The 19,609-nt window shown below is 36.0% G+C and overlaps 1 protein-coding gene across 12 annotated transcripts in view; it reads right to left on the reverse strand.

The window, feature by feature from the left end:
• Positions 1 to 19,609, reverse strand: part of RIC1 (RIC1 partner of RAB6A GEF complex) — a 169,621-nt gene that overhangs the window by 126,018 nt on the left and 23,994 nt on the right. For all 12 annotated transcript variants that reach the window (XR_002644530.3, XR_002644531.3, XR_016393431.1 and 9 more), the window contains exon 2: positions 5,433 to 5,540. Coding sequence is in view for 6 of the 12 variants with exons in the window: in XM_089912522.1 (XP_089768648.1) it covers positions 5,433 to 5,540 (108 nt within the window). In the remaining 6 variants the exon portion in view is untranslated. The remainder of the gene's footprint in view (positions 1 to 5,432; positions 5,541 to 19,609) is intronic.

The raw sequence follows: 19,609 nt of genomic DNA on the forward strand, positions 1-19,609 counted from the left end.
TAGTTAAAGAGCTCCATAAAGGATGTGGTTGAGGGTACAGGCTGTGAAGTGTTTGGTTTGCACATGAAAGGAACATTAGCAGGTAATCCTTTACTATCTCTAGAAATTGGCTAGCCCTGAGAGGGGCAGTCTCTCCAGGGCCAGCGTCAAAGCATCAAAATACAGAAAAACAACAACAAAAGATTACAGAGAGTAAACAATTTTCATAAATTTTACTGTTACAAAATTCTAAATATAATAGTGATGAAAATTTAGTACAATTTTTCTTTGTAATATATATCCACTAAAGAGAATGAAATTCTTTTTGTGGGGATATTTTTTGCTTAATTGAGGTTTAAAGTTAATGTTCCCCTGCCAACATAATACTCAATGGGGAAAAGGTGAAAGCCTTCCTGCTAAAATCTAGAACAAGACAAGGATGCCCACTATCACCACTTCTATTCAACATAATATTGGAAGTCCTAGCCAAAGCAATCAGACAAGAAAAGGAAATAAAAGGTATCCAAATTGGAAGGGAAGAGGTAAAATTGTCATAATACACAGATGACAACATGCTATGTATCGAAAACCCTAAAAACTCCACACAAAAACTACTAGAACTGCTAAACGAATTCAGCAACGTAGCGGGATACCAGATTAGCATACAGAAATCAGTTGCACCTCTTTACCCTACCAATGAAATATCAGAGAGTTAAAAAAAAAAAAAATCCCTTTAAAACTACATCCATAAAATGAAATAAAATACTTAGGAATAAAACTGACCAAGGAGATTTTATGTGCTGAGAATTATAAAACACTGATAAAGGAAACTGAAGATGACTCAAAGAAATGGAAAGATATTTCACGCTTTTGGACTGAAAAAATTAATATTGTTAAAATGGCCATACTACTCAAAGCAATCTACAGATTTAAGGCAATCTCTATCATAAAATTACCCATGACCTTTTTCACAGAACTAGAACAAATACTCCTAAAATTTATATGGAACCATAAAAGACCCAGAAGTGTCAAAGCAATCCTGAGGAAAAATAACATAGCAGGAGGCATAACTCTCCCAGACTTCAGAAAATGCTACAAAGCTACAGTAACCAAAACAGCATGGCATGGTACTGGCACAAAAACAGACAAATGGATAAATGGAACAGAGAGCCCAGAAATAAACCCACACTCAGTCAATCTTTGACAAAGGAGGCAAGAAGTCGTCTCTTCTTCTTCTACTTCTTGCTGAAGAAGTCTCTTCAGCAAGTAGTGTTGGGAAAGCTGGACAGCTGCATGTATATCAGTGAAGTTAGAACACACTCTCACACCACACACAAAAACAAACTCTAAGTGACTTAAAGACTTAAATATAAGACAGGACACCATAAAGCTCCCAGAAGAGAACATAGGCGAAACATTCTCTGACATAAACTGTAGCACTGTTTTCTTAGGTCAGTCGCCTAAGGCAATAGAAATAAAAACAAAAATTAAAAAACGAGACCTATTCAGACTTATAAGCTTTGGCACAGCAAAGGAAACCATGAACAAAATGAAAAGAAAACCTATGGAATGGGAGAAAATATTTGCAAATGATGTGACCAACAAGGGCTTAATTTCCAAAATATACAAACAGCTCATACAACTCAATAACAAAAAATCAAACAACCCAATCAAAAAATGGGCAGAAGACCTAAACAGACATTTCTCCAAAGAAGACATAGAGATGGCCAACAGGCACATGAAAAGATGCTCCACATCGCTAATGATCAGAAAAATGCAAATCAAAACTACAGTGAGGGGCTTCCCTGGTGGCGCAGTGGTTGAGAGTCCACATGCCAATGAAGGGGACATGGGTTCGTGCCCCGGTCCAGGAAGATCCCACATGCTGTGGAGCGGCTAGGCCCGTGAGCCATGGCCGCTGAGCCTGTGCGTCCGGAGCCTGTGCTCCACGACGGGAGAGGCCACAACAGTGAGAGGCCCGCGTACAGCAAAAAACAAACAAACAAAAAAAAACAACTACAGTGAGGTATCACCTCACACTGGCAGAATGGCCGTTATCAAAAAGTCTACAAATATTAAATGCCGAAGAGGGTGTGGAGAAAAGGGAACTCTCCTATACTGTTGGTGGAAATGTAAACTGGTGCAGCCACTATGGAAAACAGAGTTACCATACGATCCAGCAAGCCCACTCCTGAGCATATGGTCTGGAAAAAAGGAGAAGTCTAATTTGAAAAGATACATACACCCCAATGTTCAGAGCAGCACTATTTACAATCACCAAGACATGGAAGCAACCTAAGTGTCCATCAACAGATGAATGGATAAAGATGTTGTGTATATATATACGAAATACTACTCAGCCATAAAAAAGAATGAAATAATGCCCATTTGCAGCAACATGGATGGACCTAGAAATAATCATACTAAGTGAAGTAGGCAGACAGAAAGAGACAAATACTACATTATATCACTTACATGTGGAATCTAAAATATGATACAAATGAACTTATGTACAAAACAGAAACACAGACACAGAAAACAAACTTATGGTTACCAAACAGGAATGGGGGTGGAGGAGGGATAAATTAGGAGCTTGGCATTAGCCAATACAAACTACTATATATATATATATATAAAAAAACAAGGTCCTACTGCACAGGACAGTAAACTATATTCAATATCTTGTAACAAACCATAATGGAAAATAATATGAAAAATAAATAAATAAATATAAATATATATATATATATGTATATAACTGAATCACTTTGCTGTACACCAGAAACACAACATCGCAAACCAACTATATTTCAATTAAAAATAAAGTTAGTGTTCCCACGATCAAAATCAATTGCAAAGTTTCCTCTTAATGCTAGTCTGTAATGTGATTTTACATATTTATATGTGAAAATGTGTTTTCAAACCAGTACTGCCAAATACTGATATCAACCCATGAGCATATGATTTTAATTGAATACATTCATCACTTGATAGGCAATTATAAAGTCTACTAGATTTCTTCTATGTTTGCCTATTAACATGTCATTACATTGTAATCACTTCCAACTGAAGGCTAGGTGGAAGCACTCCTCATTTGCACAATTAATGGATTATGAATATGGAAATTTCTTTTGCAACTGCATCAAGATCCAAAAAATACTGCCTGAACTGTGGTTTGACCTTAGAAAAAATATCTATTGCTAATTTTTCTTGGAAATAGACATCTTACTTCTTGTTAACTTTTGACAGCAGTGGAAATATAAAAAGCAGCCTGACTTTACTTGTAATTCAAACATTAGCTGTCATCAAAATGGCTTAACCACATATAAGTTTCACATATAAGCGCTGTTTTGCTTTATAGTTTTAAATTCATTAGGAAACATTATCAAATCTGCAGCAAAGCTATTTTCCAAAGCCATTCAATGCCCCACAGGCGATTAAGAGTGGTTCCTCAAGTTCAAAAAATTTCAACCTCACACATGAGCTCAAAATATTCACAATAAATGTTTACCACTAACTGCTAAGCCATCAATGTGGTCTTGGGCAAGTCAGGATATTCAGCTTCTATTTCTGACAAAAACTTAAAATAACCATCAGTTTTAAATGTTTACATATTCATAAGCTTTGTAAATTTGTCCAACTGAAGCCTTTTTCTGCTCCATGTTTTTACCACCATCAATCAAGACACCTTAGTGGATTCTACTTCAGGTTGTATTGAATTAGTGTTTTCTCAACTTTGAAAATTTTTTTCACCTGAAGTTGTCCCACACATGCTATTCATGGGGAGTAATTCTTAGTCATTTCATATTCTGTCTTGATATTCAAATAAACTGAGCTGTATTAACATTTGTCAATTCATCATAAGAACCAAGCAAACTTACTTCGATTGCACCTTCATTTTAATTTTTTATTTTTGTGAAAAAATTCTGTGTGATGAGATAATCCATTTTAAATTTTCTGATTTTTCCTGACTACTAATTTCAGTGAGCTGAGAATACTGTGATGAGTACGTAGCTGGGTAATTTCAACTTATACTGTATTCTTCTGGCATCACTATAGTGTCATTCCATAATAAACACAATATTTTGCCATCTAATCGGTAATAAAATAATACACGTGCTTTAAAAGCATGAAATTCAAAATCTATTTTTCTCTTTTTATTCCTTTGACATGATCAGTATACACTAGTAATAAAAATAATATGACATGTCACAATATAGCAATATGCGTGGCACTTGAAACAATGAATTTATAAATGCTTTATTATAATTTATAGTGCACTGAGCAGAAGCGTGAAGAGATAAAGCACCATGTATGGTCACTGTCAGGATTACTCAACTCAGCTGTTGTCCCTTGAAAGCGGCCAGACAACATGTAAAGAAATCAGCATTTTCATACTCAAAAACAACATTATTGATGGACAATAAAATTTAAATTTCATATAATTTTCACCTGTCAAAAATACTATTCCTCTTTGATTTTTTCAATAATTTAAATACATAAAACTATTCTTAGTTCATGGTCCACACACCAACAGGAGGCAGAGTAAATTTGGTACATGGTTGGTAGTTTGCAAACCCTTGCTGCAGGAAGTGAGGAACTACTCGATATTTTTTATTTTATGGAGCCACTTTCAGATGATTAACCCAGTCAGCATTATATAGCATGAACAGGAAAAGGACCGAAAGCAGAGAGATAAATCAGTGTAGTACTTGACAGTAAATGGAATCTAAGTACCTAATTCTAAAGTCCTTCTCTCCAATATACACTACCTGTGTAACTTTGGATAAAACTTACTTTCTCAAACCCTCAATACACTAATCTACTACGAAGGACAACTGTATCTACTTCGAAGTGTCGAGCTTAGAAGAGATGATACACCTAATGCGGTTATAATAATAGTTACATGGAAGGTGCTCTCAATAAATGTATTATTGCTAATTCAAATTAGGTGATGATGACAGCCCAAGAGCTGACAATGAAAAGGTAAAATTAACCAGACCTAAGCACATTAATGGAATAGAGGAGAAATGCAGAAATAAACCCAAATGGATATGAGAATGTAGTATGACATAAACACAAAGTTTATCATTTTTATGAGGCATCCTTGGGAACAGAGGGCAGGATTTATAATATAAATTTGGAAATACCATGTAAATACAGATGAAAGCTTAAAAAATCTAGATTAGACTTCAAGGACAAAACAGCAAAGTGAGAGGAATAAAAAGAAAAGGATATAGGCACCGTTTAGGGATCAGAGGAAGTAGAAGAATCAAGAAAGACGATACAGTAGGAGTAACCTGAATAGAAGAATCGGTACAGCAATTCCTATCACAGATGGTAAATACTAATGGGTGTGAAAAAGTGAAAGGATCTCATCTAAGAGAATTAAATGTAAATGCAATGTAATGACTTCATAAGAAAACAGCATTAAAGTTGAAAAATGTACTTACTGACACAGCTATCATGGTACTATCTGGCCTCCATTCAGCTTGCTTGTAGGATCCAAACTGAGAAGATGATTTCGCAGGTTCCTTGTAGGTTACGATTAATACACTAGGCTGGAAGAAAACAGTTTTATTTTATTAATATCTCATAAAAAGTAAAAAATCTAAGATAACATCATCGAGTACACTCTGACAGTATTTTAATAGTTCTAGAAGTATAATAAAAGATAACATAATCCAGTATTAAATGAGTTTAAACAGTCCAAGCAAATCAGCTAAAAAGAACCATAAAGAAAGACAATCTGAATAAGCCTATATCCATTAAAGAAATTGAATTGATAATTAATAATCTTCAAAAACAGAAAGGACCAGGCCCAGATGGGTTCACTGGTGGATTCTACCAAACATTTAAGGAAGCAATCATACAAATTTTCTACAATCTCTTCCACAAGATAAAAGCAGAGAATACTAATTCCTTCTATGAGGCCAGTATTACCCTAATACTAAAACCAGAAAAGACATTATTAGAAAATAAAATGACAAACCAAGAGCTCTCATGCACATAGATGCAAAAATTCTGAATATTAGCAAATCAAATCCAACAATGTATAAAAAGAATCATATACTATAATCAAGTGGGATTTATTACAGATCTGCAGGATTGGTTCAACATTTGAAAATTAATATAATCCACTATCATATCAACAGACTAAAGGAAAAAAAAATCACATGATCTTATAAATAGATGCAGAGAAAGAATTTGACAAAATCCAACACCCATTCATGACAAAAACTCTCAGCAAACTAGAAACAGAGGGGAACTTCTTCAACCTGACAAAGAACATCTACAAAAACCTATAGCTAACAACATACTCACTGGAAGAAACTAGCTTTCCTGATAAGATCAGGAACAAAGTAAGGATACTCCCTCTTACTCTTCCTTTTCAAAATCATACTGGGAGAACACAAGAAAAGGAAATGAAAGATATACAGATTGAGAAGAAAGAAATACAACTTATTCTTAGATGACATGACTGCCCATATAGAAAAGCAGAAAGAATGAACAATAACAAAAAAACTTGTGGAAATAATAAGTGACTATGGCAAGGTTGCAGGATACAATGTTATTATATACAAGTCAACTGCTTTCCTATATACTAGCAATGAACAAGTGGAATTTTCAACAAAAAATATTTAGATATAAATTCAAAATATGTGTAGGATCTATGTGAGAAAAACTACAAAGTTTCAATGAACAAAATAAAATAAGAAAAAATAAATGGAGAGATATTCCAAATTCATGGATTAAAAAGCCCAGTATTGTCAAGATGTTCAGTTCTTCCCAATTTGATCTACAGATTCAACACAATCCCAATCAAAATCACAGCAAGTTATTTTATAGATATTGACAAACTGGTTCTAAGGTTTACATGGAGAGCCAAAAGACCGAGAACGACCAACACAATATTGAAGGAAATGAACTAAGTTGAAAGACTGACACCACCCAACTTCAAGACTTACTATAAAGATACAGTCATGAAGAGAGTGTGGTATTGGCAAAAGAACAGAAAACAGATCAATGAAAGAATAGCCCAGAAACAGACACACATAAATACAGTCAACTGACCTTTGACAAAGAAGCAAAGGCAACACAATGGAGAACAGATAGTTTTCAACAAATGATGCTGGAACAACTGGACATCCACTTTCTGGCACTACAAGAAGCTCCACAAGGTCATCTTGTACTCTTGTCTGTCCCTGCCCTAAAATCAGCCATTTTTTCAGGGATTACTGATTCTTTTATTAGAGATAGTATTTAGAAAAGAAGACCTGAAAACAAGATGCTTACTGCTAGTGGGGTGTCATTACTTGTAGGTCCTCTCAGCAAACACAGTAGGAAGTATATGAACCTCTACTAACCCACATATACATACGTATCTCTACATATTTCTTTCAATATATGCATATATTTATAAACAAAAATATATGTGACTATAATCAAGCACAATGCGGTTCTTTCTAGCCTTCTCCCTTACTTATTTGGAACTTTCTTCAGACAGTGAGAACCTGGCTATCATTTCATACAACTAATTTAGTTCTTTGTTCAACCTTACCATATGTGTATAGTATTTTGGAATTGCTAACTATACCCCTATAAAAAAACAAATTTACCAAATACAATACAGTTTTTTTGGATAACTTCTTCTACTTTAGCCTTAGAATAACGAGTTACAATGCCATTTTCCAAAGTTACAGAGGTCATCCCCTTAGAAGCTTTTTTTAATCTCTGAAAGTGAAATACAAAAGTTTCTAAGAAGCTAACAAAGCTCCAAACACATTAAAACTGCTAGGCATTAGTTGTCTGTACTTCAAATATCAATTAAAGGTTAAAAACAAATACCCTGGGGGCAGTGACATTAGCAAAATGTCAGAGTAAAAAGTCCTAGATTCTCTTCCCCACCACCCCCCACGACAATTCGCAGACAAATCCCCTTTTGTGAGAAATACAGAAATGAATTGAAAAGCACCTGAATGCTGGATGAATGAGAGATCACACTCATCAAAGCTGGTAGGGAAATTCACGACACCTTCTCACCAGAATTCCTACCACCAACATAGTGCCATACAATCAGGATGAAACCCTCCAACTCCCAGCTAATCCCTACAAAGGAAAAGGGGTGGTCTGTGTGTCAGATGCCCCAACCTTTCCACAGGGATCCTCAGAGGGCAGGCTTCTAACTTGTCAGTCTTGAAGCACTGTCAGAACCGGCATAATCTAGCTACCTGGGGGAGAACAGAGACAACAGCATGGACTGGCAGTCACCAATAGCTCTTCTCCACAGCTCAGCACAGAGTTAGCGAGAAAATAATTCTAGCTCTCAGCTTTTCCCTGGGAAAAAAAGAGTTGAATCCACACGTCCAAAAGCCCGGTTTCTATGGGGCCTATTCAAAGGAATGGGTTCTGACTTACCTGCCTCAGAGTGCTGACAGGATCTGGAAAAATCTAGCTGCCTGGGGGCTAGTGAGCACAGAGACAGAGGTTTGGGCAGGCAGTTGCCATAGCCCCTCTCCCTGGCTAAGTACAGAGCAAGTGGATAAAAATCCCAACCCCAACTTCTCCCTGGGGAGCTAAAGATTAGTCCACAATTCCAATGCACCAACTTTTCCGGGGGCTGTCCAAAAAAGGGGTGGGGGGGGTCTGTCTTGCCTTCCACTGCGCAATAATGAGACCTGGCATAATTTAGCCACCAGATAGCTAATGAGAATAGAGACCGAGGTTTGGGCTGCCAGTTCCCAAAGCTCCTCCCCCCAGCTCAGCACAGAGCAAGTGGATGAAAAAACGCAGCCCTCAGCTTCTCCAAAGGGAGGGAAAGAGCTGGCTAAACCATCAAATGATCCAACTTTTTTAGAGGCTGCCTGAGAAATGGCTTCAGTCTCACTTGTTTTGATGCTGTGAGGGGATGGAGAATAACCTAGACACCAGGCGGCTGCAAAGAATAAAGTAAGCATGCTGAACTAGAATATAGTTTTGAGATGCCACCAGAATCTCTGGCTGGGCTGACTGGTAGGGATCTTCTTCTGTATGAGGCCAATCCATAAAGACTGGAGAGGTGGCTGCTTTGCCTAATGCACAAACACCAAAAAAGAGGGTCAAGGAAGACGAAGAAACAGGCAAATATGTTCCAAAGGACACAAGATAAATCTCTAGAAAGAGATCCTAATGGGGCTTCCCCGGTGGCACAGTGGTTAAGAATCCGCCTGCCAATCCGCCTTCCCGGACCAGGGCTCGGATTCGAGCCCTGGTCCGGGAAGATCCCACATGCCGCAGAACTGAGCCCGTGCTCCACAACTACTGAGCCTGCGCTCTGGAGCCCGAGAACCACAACTACTGAGCCCACGTGCCACAACTGCTGAAGCCCACGTGCCTAGAGCCTGTGCTCCGCAACAAGAGAAGCCACTGCAATGAGAAGCCCGCGTGCCGCAACAAAGAGTAGCCCCTGCTCACCGCAACTAGAGAAAGCTCGCGCACAGCAACAAAACCCCAATGCAGCCAAAAATAAAATAAATTAATTTTTTAAAAAAGAAAGAGATCCTAATGAAATAGAGATATATGATTTACTAGACAGATAATTCAAAATAACCATCATAAAGATGTTCACTGAGATCAGGAGAACGATGCATGAACAAAGTAAGAATTTCAACAAAGACAAAATACTAAATAAATAATTATTAAATAAACATATATAAATAGGGGCTTCCCTGGTGGTGCAGTGGTTGGGAATCTGCCTGCCAATGCAGGGGACACAGGTTCAAGCCCTGGTCCAGGGGGATCTCCCATGCCACGGAGCAGCTGGGCCCATGCGCTACAGTTGCTGAGCCTGTGCTCTAGAGCCCACAAGCCACAACTACTGAGGCCGCATGCCACAACTACTGAGGCCCGCGTGCCTAGAGCCCGTGCTCTGCAGTGGGAGAGGTCACCACAGTGAGAGGCCTGTGCACCGCAGCAAGGAGTGGCCCCCGCTCGCCACAACTGGAGAGGGCCCATGTGCAGCAGCAAAGACCCAACACAGCCAAAAGTAAAATAAATAAAATAAATTAAAAATATATATATAAACATATTTTTATATACATATTATATATATAATTTATTATATATAAATATAAAACTACCAAACAGAAATCACAAAGCTAAAGAATGTAATAACTGAAATAAAAACTCACTAGAGGGATTCAAGAGAAGACTAGATCAGGCAGAAAGAAAAAAGGTCTAAGAAAAGTCATCGGGAATCATTCAATCACAAAAACAAAAAGAAAAAAAAAAATGAAAAAAAGAGTAAAAAAACAACCTAAGGAACTTGTGAGATACCAACAAGCAGATCAATGTATGCTCAGGAGAAAGAGAAATGACCAGAAAACTTTTTCAAAGAAATAATGGCTGAAAACTTCCCAAATCTGGGGAAGGAAATGGATGCCCTGATACAAAAAGCCCAAAGAACCCCAAAGAGGAACTCAAAGAAATCCCCAATGAGACAAATTAAAATTAAATTGTCAAAAGTCAAAGCAAAGAGAGAATTTTGAAAGCAGAAGAAAAAGGCAAGTTGCCATGTACAAGGGAACCCCCATAGAACTATAAGCAAATTTCTCAGCAGAAACCTTGCAGGCCAGAAAGGAGTGGGATGATATATTCTAAGTGCTAAAAGAAAAAAGCCGCCAACCAAGAATACTATAACTGGCAAGCTATCCTTCAAAAAAGAAGGAAAATTAAAATCTTTCCCAAACGAACAAAAACTGACGGAGTTCATCACCACTAGACCTACTCACCAGAAATGCTAAAGGGAATTCTTCAGGTTAAAATGAAAGGTTACAGAATAGCAACACTGTAGCATAAAAAAAAAGTATAAAACCGACTGGTACAGGTAAATATATAGACAAATACAGAATACTATAATGATAAGTAAATTCCTTTTAATCCTAGTATAAAAGTTAAAAGACGAAAGTATCAAAATAACCTAATAAATATAGTAATAGATGTATAACATCTATTAATTAATTAATTCACCTATTTAGAGACCTATATGTAAAGCCTGATCCATTAAAGTTCAGGAATATAGAAAATCTTTTGTGGTCTTGGGTTAGGCAAAGAGTTCTTAGATAAGACACAGTATTTATTTCATGGCTCACAAAATAAATATTATTGAAACTGACAGACTGGTCCTTATAAAAATCAAATATTTCTCTTCAAAAAACACTACTAAAAAGAATAAAAGACATGCTACAAACTGGAAAAAAATATCTGCAAATCACGTATCTGCATCAATGGCTTGTATCCAAAACAAATGAAGAATTCTTAAAACGCAGTAAATATATATATATAATCCAATTTTTTAAATAGGCAAAAATTTAAATAAAATAATTACAGCATTGTATTTAACATGTAAATACAAAAACATACTGATATAAGTAACTGAATAAATGAAAGCAAAGGGACAGCTCTTTCTTACATAGCATTCCAATTAATAAATAGAGAAGGAAAAAGGATGTAGAGAATCATCATTAGATAAACACCACATAATTAGCTGCAGACAAGATCCAGTGATGGACATAAAATCAGTGAGCAAAAGTTTCAGGAAAAATAGGATATGCACAGTATCTTCCCCCAGTTCCTTTTTAACTACAAAAAGAAAGACAGTTTATAGTAGAGAAACCTGGCAGGCACCAAGTGATCAAGGTAAAGGTCACCAATAGTAAGATATATGAACATCATGAACTCCTTGATATAATACTGAGTAGGACATTTTTGTGATAATTTCTGCCAAAAACACATAAGCGCATTCCATTCATGAGAAAAATCAAATAAACCCAAGCTGATAGATTCTATAAATGAACTGATCAGTATTCTTCAAAAGGATCAGGGTCATAAAAGACAAGGAAAATTGAACAACTATTACTGAATGGAAAAGACTAAGAAATAACAACTACATCAGTAGAAAAATCAGGGAAAATTTCAATGAGATCTGTACTTTAATAATACTGTACCAATGTTAATTTCCTCTTTATAATTATGCTAAGTGAAAGACACACAAGAACAACCAATAAACAAGTACATACTGTCTGATTTCATTCATATAAAATTCTAGAAAATGAAAACTAATCTACAGTGAGAGAAAGTAAGCAGATGAGTGCCCAGAGATGGAGGGCAGTGGGAAGCCACTACAAAGAGACAGGAGGAAACAACTGGGCATAATGGATATGTTCATTATCATGATTATAGTGATGGTTTAATGGGTGCATACACATCAAACTTAATCAAATTTACACTGTAAACATGTACAATTTATGTATATGTCAATTATATTTATATTTATGTCAAGTATATCCTAAAAAAGTTTAAAAAGTTAAAAACAAGTTATCTTAGATGGTCTTTTGAAGAACTAATTAAAGGGAAAAAAAAAACATAGAGGCCTACTCAGAATCTGTTGCAAAAACCTAAAAGAGAAACCTGAACTATGACAGAAGGTAGGAGGGACAGAAAGAAGACAAAAACAACAAAAACTGATTGTAATTTGTTTCACAACTACAATACATACATGCAAGATACAAGTTAGAGTAAATTGCATCTTCATTTTTGATGATTTAGGGATCTCTGGTCTATTTGAAAGGTTGTTTTTTAATGTTAATGACAAAGGAGACAACGTTAACCCATCAAAAAAGGGGCTTTTAAAAAGGTTTCTATCGTTATAATCAGCAATGATGATAATTTGCCTACTGGATTAATAAAGGTAAAAGAGCCAATCAGAGTGACAATATTTAATCACTAATTTAAAATCATAGTATGTTTTAGTATTTACTTATTTCTAACTATTTCAATATTTATATATCTTATAAACTTTTCATTTCTCGAAATGAATGACTTCCCTAATTTGGGAGTCAGGAAGCATATCAAACCTGATATTGTTATTCTGCTTGTATCCATATCAAAAGAATAATGTACAATAACGTGGGCTTATGAAACTGCTACATTTTTATGTAAAGCAGACAACCAGCAGTCTTCGGTCCCACCTCTCTTCTAGTGACTTACATTTTGCATAAATGTTAATAAGTACTACTTTGACTCGTAAATAGCAGAAATCAACGTGTTTAAAGGCCCCCAATTAATTGTTGACGCTATTAAAAAAAAATACTTTCTACGAGGCAATATTACTCCTTACAAAACTACCTCTGTGTCTAAATATATGTATATCTAAAGAAGTCTATCAGATATTTCCTTGTAACTTGTAACATGGTAACAAAGATTCAAGTAGGCATGAATTTTTCTGCATAAAAAGTACTTTCTGGTACTGGGGGTTAGGACTTCAATATATCTTTTGGCGGGAGACATGATTCAACCCATAACATCCTCTCTGTAATGCTCTATAATAATTGAGAAGTAGGGCACTAAGAGTAAATAAAAACATCCGATGACTGTATGTCTTACTGTGTATGTCTACTAAGGCTGTACAAACTTTCTGCAACAAGAGAAATGCATTATCCAATACAGTATATACTAGTCACATGTGACTACTGAGCACTTGAAATGTGGCTAGTTTAAGGAAATGATTTTATTTTACTGAATTCTTAATAAACTAAAATTTTTAATAATATGTGACCGGTGCTTTCCAAGCTGGATATAATGAAGTAGGTTCTGTAGAACTGGTGATTATTCATTTAAAGGGCTGAAGACCAATTCAGTTACAAAAATCCTGTGTTAACACTGAACAGGTTTCTTTACCACAGAGCTTTACCAAATCTTTAGTGGGCTGATGTACACTGTAAATCTTCAATAGATACAGTATGTATATTTCCCAAGTTTATTTGATTAAACAACTCGTCTTTCCCTAGATTACCACACAGTATCAAGAGTTCTGTATACCAGCCTCCAGGAAATTCTATTCTACACTTTTCAAGTAAGTTATATGTGTATATTATGTCTGATAAACTAAATGTCATCAACTTTTAAAGTCTACTTTTTACTTTTTATATTGTCTAATTTACTGCGCTTTAGTGTATTCAGAGTTGTGCAATCATCACCCCTATATAATTTCAGAGCATTTTTTAAATCACTCCAATACGACACTCTGTATCTATTAGTAGTCATTCTCCATTCCCGCCCCCAACCCCCACCCCCAGCTCCTAGCAACCAATAATCTACTTTCTGACTCTATGGATTTGCCTATTCTGGAGATTTCATATAAAGGGAATCATATGACATGTGGCCTTTCACTTAGCATAATCTTTTAAGGTTCATGTTGTAGTATGTATCAATACTTCATTCCTGTTATGACTGAATAATATTCCCTTGTATCGATATACAACATTGTGTTTATCCATTCATCTGTTGATGGATGTTTGGGTTGTTTCCACCTTTTGGCTATTGTGAAAAATGCTGCTATGAATGTTCATGCACAAATTTCTGTTGGAACACCTGTTATCAATTCTTTTGGCTATATACCTAGGAATGGAATTGTTGGGTCATATGATAACTCTGTGTTTAAATTTTTGAGGAACTGTCAAACTGTTTTCCACAGTGACTGCACTATTTTATTATACATTCCCACCAGCAGTTCATGAGAGTTCTAATTTTTTCACCTCCTTGCCAACACTTGCTACTGTCTTTTTAATGGTAGCCATTCTAGTGAGTGTGGTAGTATCATATGGTTTATTTACATTTCCCTAATGAATAAATCACGTTGAGCATCTTTTCAGGTGGCTATCTTACATCATCTCTGGAGAAATACCTATTCAAATCCATTGCCTATTTTTTTTAACTGGGATCACCAACTTTCAAAGAGGTACTGTTCCAATATCTGTCTTTTTAAGTTGATTACTGGGGTTCTTTTGTTCATATAGGAAAATTCACTATAAATGGTGATTAGATTCCCTGACCAGCTCAAGAAGGTCTCCTAAGCCCACATATACTAACAGGGAATATAATACAGTGGTTAATAATACAAGCTCTGAAGTCTGAATGCAAGGTTCAAATACTTGCTCTGCCATTTAATAGCTTTGCGAGCTTGAACAAACTAATTTCTCCTATGCTTCAGTTTCTGCATCTTTAAAATAAATCTAACAATAGAACCTACCTCACTGGTAGGTTCTGCAAAAATTGAATAAATAAATAACAGCACTTGGCAGAGTGCTTAGAGCTCAGTAAGCACTGTAGATATTATTTGTTGCTGTTTTATTATTTTAATGTCCCAGGATCACATTATTAAAAATACTACAGAACAAAACTCCCAACTGCTTCCTTGAGATAATGTATTTGAAATTCCTACTTAAGACACCAGTAACATATTGCTTTCTGCTACAGCTTAAGCAATGACAAGATCAGCCCAACTCTCTGGCAGTATAGGGCTTGGACCACCAGATACCTGAATGGGGAGAAGAACCAGGCTGACCAGAAGTAGACACAGGGAACTTTCTGGAGTGATGAAAATATTCTGAATCCTGATTGGAATAGTCATTACATTAGTATATACACCTGTCAATATCCACTTAAGAACAACACATCACTGTACATTAAAAAACAAAAGTCTAAAAGTAAATAAATAAATAAGGCATCATTTAAGTATACTGAATACTATTTACAAACACAGGAAACGTTACTAATATGTTTAAGATGATTTTCAAAAAATGTTTTCTGGTTAATTGTTGACAGTCCATTAGGTATTATTTTCAGAGTACACAGGTCACTTCTATCAGTAACATGCAATTTCTTCTACTGATACCATGTCAGTAGTGATAAGTAATTAACTCCATGCTTCAAACATTCCTCGAATTCCAAAGTGCAATTTTCCTTAAGGGTAGCAGCTAATGACTGTGACTGATGACTCAAGCTCAACACCAATACTCATGGCATTAAACTGAGATGATCACCTTCATGTACAGGAAAAGGACAGCCAATAAACTTTGGTTATTTTCTTTCTTTCCTTTGCGAAATGAGTAATACTTGAGAAATACCTGATTCCCACTTTCAAGCTCCTGAAACCAGACTGTTTACCTCCTACCATGTTACTATTCTTTATCCTGTGCAATATTACCTCAATTAACAAGTACTCTTGAATGGAAACACTTTTAAAATTAAGTTCATGAATACAAAAATCACCCATAAAGTATTCACACTAGATATGCTTAACTTTAATCTAATCAAACCTTTAAACATAACTTTCAGTTTACAAGAAATATAGCGGATTCAAGGAAAACATTAACAACTAAGCAAATCCAGAGTGTGAGGGTGATCTTTCAAGAAAAGTGACCTAATCTATTAAAAACAAAATAAATCTACATATTGAATAACTGAAAGTAAGAGAAGGAAGGAAGACTATCCTAGGTTAAGCGATAACAATTTCTAAGATATAACAATCCAATGGAATGCGTGATCCTTGAGTAGATCTGTTTTAAAATAAGAAAAAGGCTATGCAAGTAATTTGGGGAATACTGGGGAAATTTTCAAGTCAAACTCCATAATAGATTAGGGAATTATTAATTTTCATATAATGGCTATGTATATTTAAGTCATTTTTAGAAGATGAACACTAAGTAGTTAGGTATTAGTGCAGTGTCTTGATGTCTCCAACTTCACGCACAGACATATACACATATACACCCAAGCAAATAAATGAGAAAGAAAATGTTGACAATTGCTGATTCTAGGTGGTGAGTATCCAGGTGTTCTGTATGTTTTAAAACTTTTATAAAACTTTATAAAGAAAATAAGGAGTTGGTTGTATTCTTAAATTGGGAAACAATACTTAAATCTCATGAATTAAGGAAACCACACTAGTCCCTCTAAAGAAGCACCAGTTTAGTCCTATGTGTATACACAATTGGACATAATTAGAGGTGGAAATTTCTAGAAACAAACTGTACAGAGCTGAAGGTATGCAATCTGTATAATTTATCTCCATTTCCTAGCATATAGTTAAGAGCAAACTGTGGGTCACAGACCAACATACCTCAACAGCACACCATGATATCAACAACAGAGACTCTAGAAGTCTTATGTACTATTTGACTTAAGAGTCTTCACTATTACATACTACTTACATGCCAGATAAAGCAAAAACAAATAATAGAACTTCAAAAAGAGTTTAGAAAAAATAATTAACTAAGATTTATAAGTTGGACTTAAAGAAATAGAATCAGTTATCTGGAAAATAGACTTAGGGAGACTACCTAATTCCCCTATTCCAGAAAAATAGTAAACATTTTAAAATACACTAAACAATACATTTTTCTGGTTTGAAATATACATCCATGTTTTAAGACTTTTCTTCTTCCTATACGCCATCTTTCCAGCTGAGTTTCATAATCTTCCTTTAGTTCAACCTCAGAATTGGTGGAACCCAGGCTTACGAAAAGGCCTAAAATGGAAAGAAATCCATTCTACTTCACAGTATCATTTCATTTAAACAGAATATACCAAAAAATTATTAGACACCGTGCTTGAAATTTAGTGGGCATTTATTAAACAATCTTTAAGTCTGAACAGAACTATTTGAATATGGTTTTACTTGAGTTGTTGCTAAGATATCTTTCAAACAGACTGTCTCAACTGTTACTGTTCTTACTTTATAGGAGAAGCAGCACGGGACAATCCCCACGAAATCAGCTTTGGCATTAAGCGTGGGTTTGAATCTCAGCTCTGCCATTTATTAAATAATTTCCTCTAGGTCACACAATTACTTTATTTGAGCCTCACTTTCCCTATCTGGAAAACAGAACTAAGACCAATCTCCCAAAATTACTGTAAGGATTTCATGAAATAATATACATAATAAACTTAAATAGAGACTGACATACAATATGCACTCAATACTTGTTAGTTTATATTTGTTCTCTTTTAGGTTTTCAGTTTTAAGGTCAGTGGGATATATATTTCATGTGACTGACAGCGAAAAAAAATTAAAAATTCTATCACCCTTCTGCTTCAAAAACAAGTGATACTGACGATGGCAGCAGAGCTGATGGTAGTGGATCTGGTTTTTAAAGAAAGTGATAACAATAATGGTAATGTAAGACAAATGAGACCCCAAAGCTACTGAATACTGTACTGTAAATAACCAAGCTTCAAACATATTCTCTTCCTACCACTTCTCACACACACACACACACACACACACACACACAACCACACACTCAAAACAGCTCAGTCTTGCTTTAAGAAGAAAGCAGAAATTACATCAACAATTACATGTGCTTAAAGAGAAAAATTAAGGAATTATTTCTTCTAATGACTGAGAATTATGACACAAAGAGCCAATTTGCTCAGTTTTACCCCATTAAGACTTAGGGAAACATAAAATTGCCTAGCAAAGTTAAATCACAAGGACTTCCAACAATGAGAGAGTAAAGAGACTGGCAAATCTTCTCCCCCAAAAACCAACCAAAAAACTGAACAAAACTCAAAACAAACATTGCAAATACAGTTGACCCTTGATCAACCCAGGTCTGAACTGCACAGGTCTACTCATATGCAGATTTTATTCAGTAAATACGTACTACAGTACGTCTCAATCTGTGGTCCGCTGAACCCATGGACGCGGAAACGTGGATACAGTGGGCTGACTGTAAAGTTATACGCAAATTTTTGACCACACAGAGGGTCAGGGCCCATAACCCCTGTGTTATTCAAGGGTCACCTGTACTGTATTTGAAAAGTGATGGCATACAAATTAAGAACACTTTATGCATGGGAAACTTCTGAACCTCAGGTAAGAACAGTGGCAATAAATGATGTTCTTGCCAGGACTGTTCCCATCCCCTCACCAAAGCTTGGTAGGCAGTAGTGCCACCAGGGTAGGGCTGTTGGTGAAAAACCAGCAGCTTTGCTGCTAAAGGTAGGCTTAGGCTGCCTTGACATGGAGCAGAGTGCAATACAGCCTGCAGTACTGTTAAAGTGGCAAATTCTTAGAGAACAAACAGAAAAAGCTAACAGTGTTGCTAGCCAGAGTTTGCAGACCTGCTTTGGGCAAGCAGCACATCCCTCAACCAGCAAGAAATTTAACAGGAAAATCCTGGAAACCAGAGAGTCAAAGAGGGAACAGATAAGCTTGCCACACATCCTTGGTTCAACGGGAGGCAGACTTATAAAAAGGAAAAACGCTGAAGCACCCAAGCTCTCCACTCATCCCTGTCTGTCAGGGAGGCTGTGTACATGCAAAGCTAAGGGCACTGAAAGGCCAAGCTCCCCACACATCACTAGCTCACTGGGAAGCTGTTTTTAAGGAAGTTCCAGAAAGGCCTGGCAGGAAGTAAAAGCTGGGGCAGACATTAAAACATCCTGAACTTTGCCTGTACTCCCAAACCCACACATCATCCCACAATCAACAGAGAACAGATGCCTTACTGGCTCAAGACGTTTGAACATCTAAACACTATGCAGACACAGAGGCAACCCCTAGAAAGCCATTGTAAAAATAAAAATAATAAAAAATAAGCAGAGACATTAGTCAGTAGCTGCACATTGCAGGGGAGATCAATTTTGCAGATTAAGTCCAGGAAACTTACTAAAAAACAATACTAAAACAAGTATCAGCAACAATGACCCTCAGGAAACAAACAAAACAAAAAACAAAAATAAACTCTAGAGTTATTATAATAAATTATCCAAAATGTCCAATCATCAACAAAAAAAGTTTGAAGAT

The sequence above is a fragment of the Delphinapterus leucas genome, chromosome 6, assembly GCF_059928025.1.
Source record: "Delphinapterus leucas isolate spDelLeu-1000000601 "Yukka" chromosome 6, BTC_Dleu_Yukka2, whole genome shotgun sequence".
NCBI lineage: Eukaryota > Metazoa > Chordata > Mammalia > Artiodactyla > Monodontidae > Delphinapterus > Delphinapterus leucas.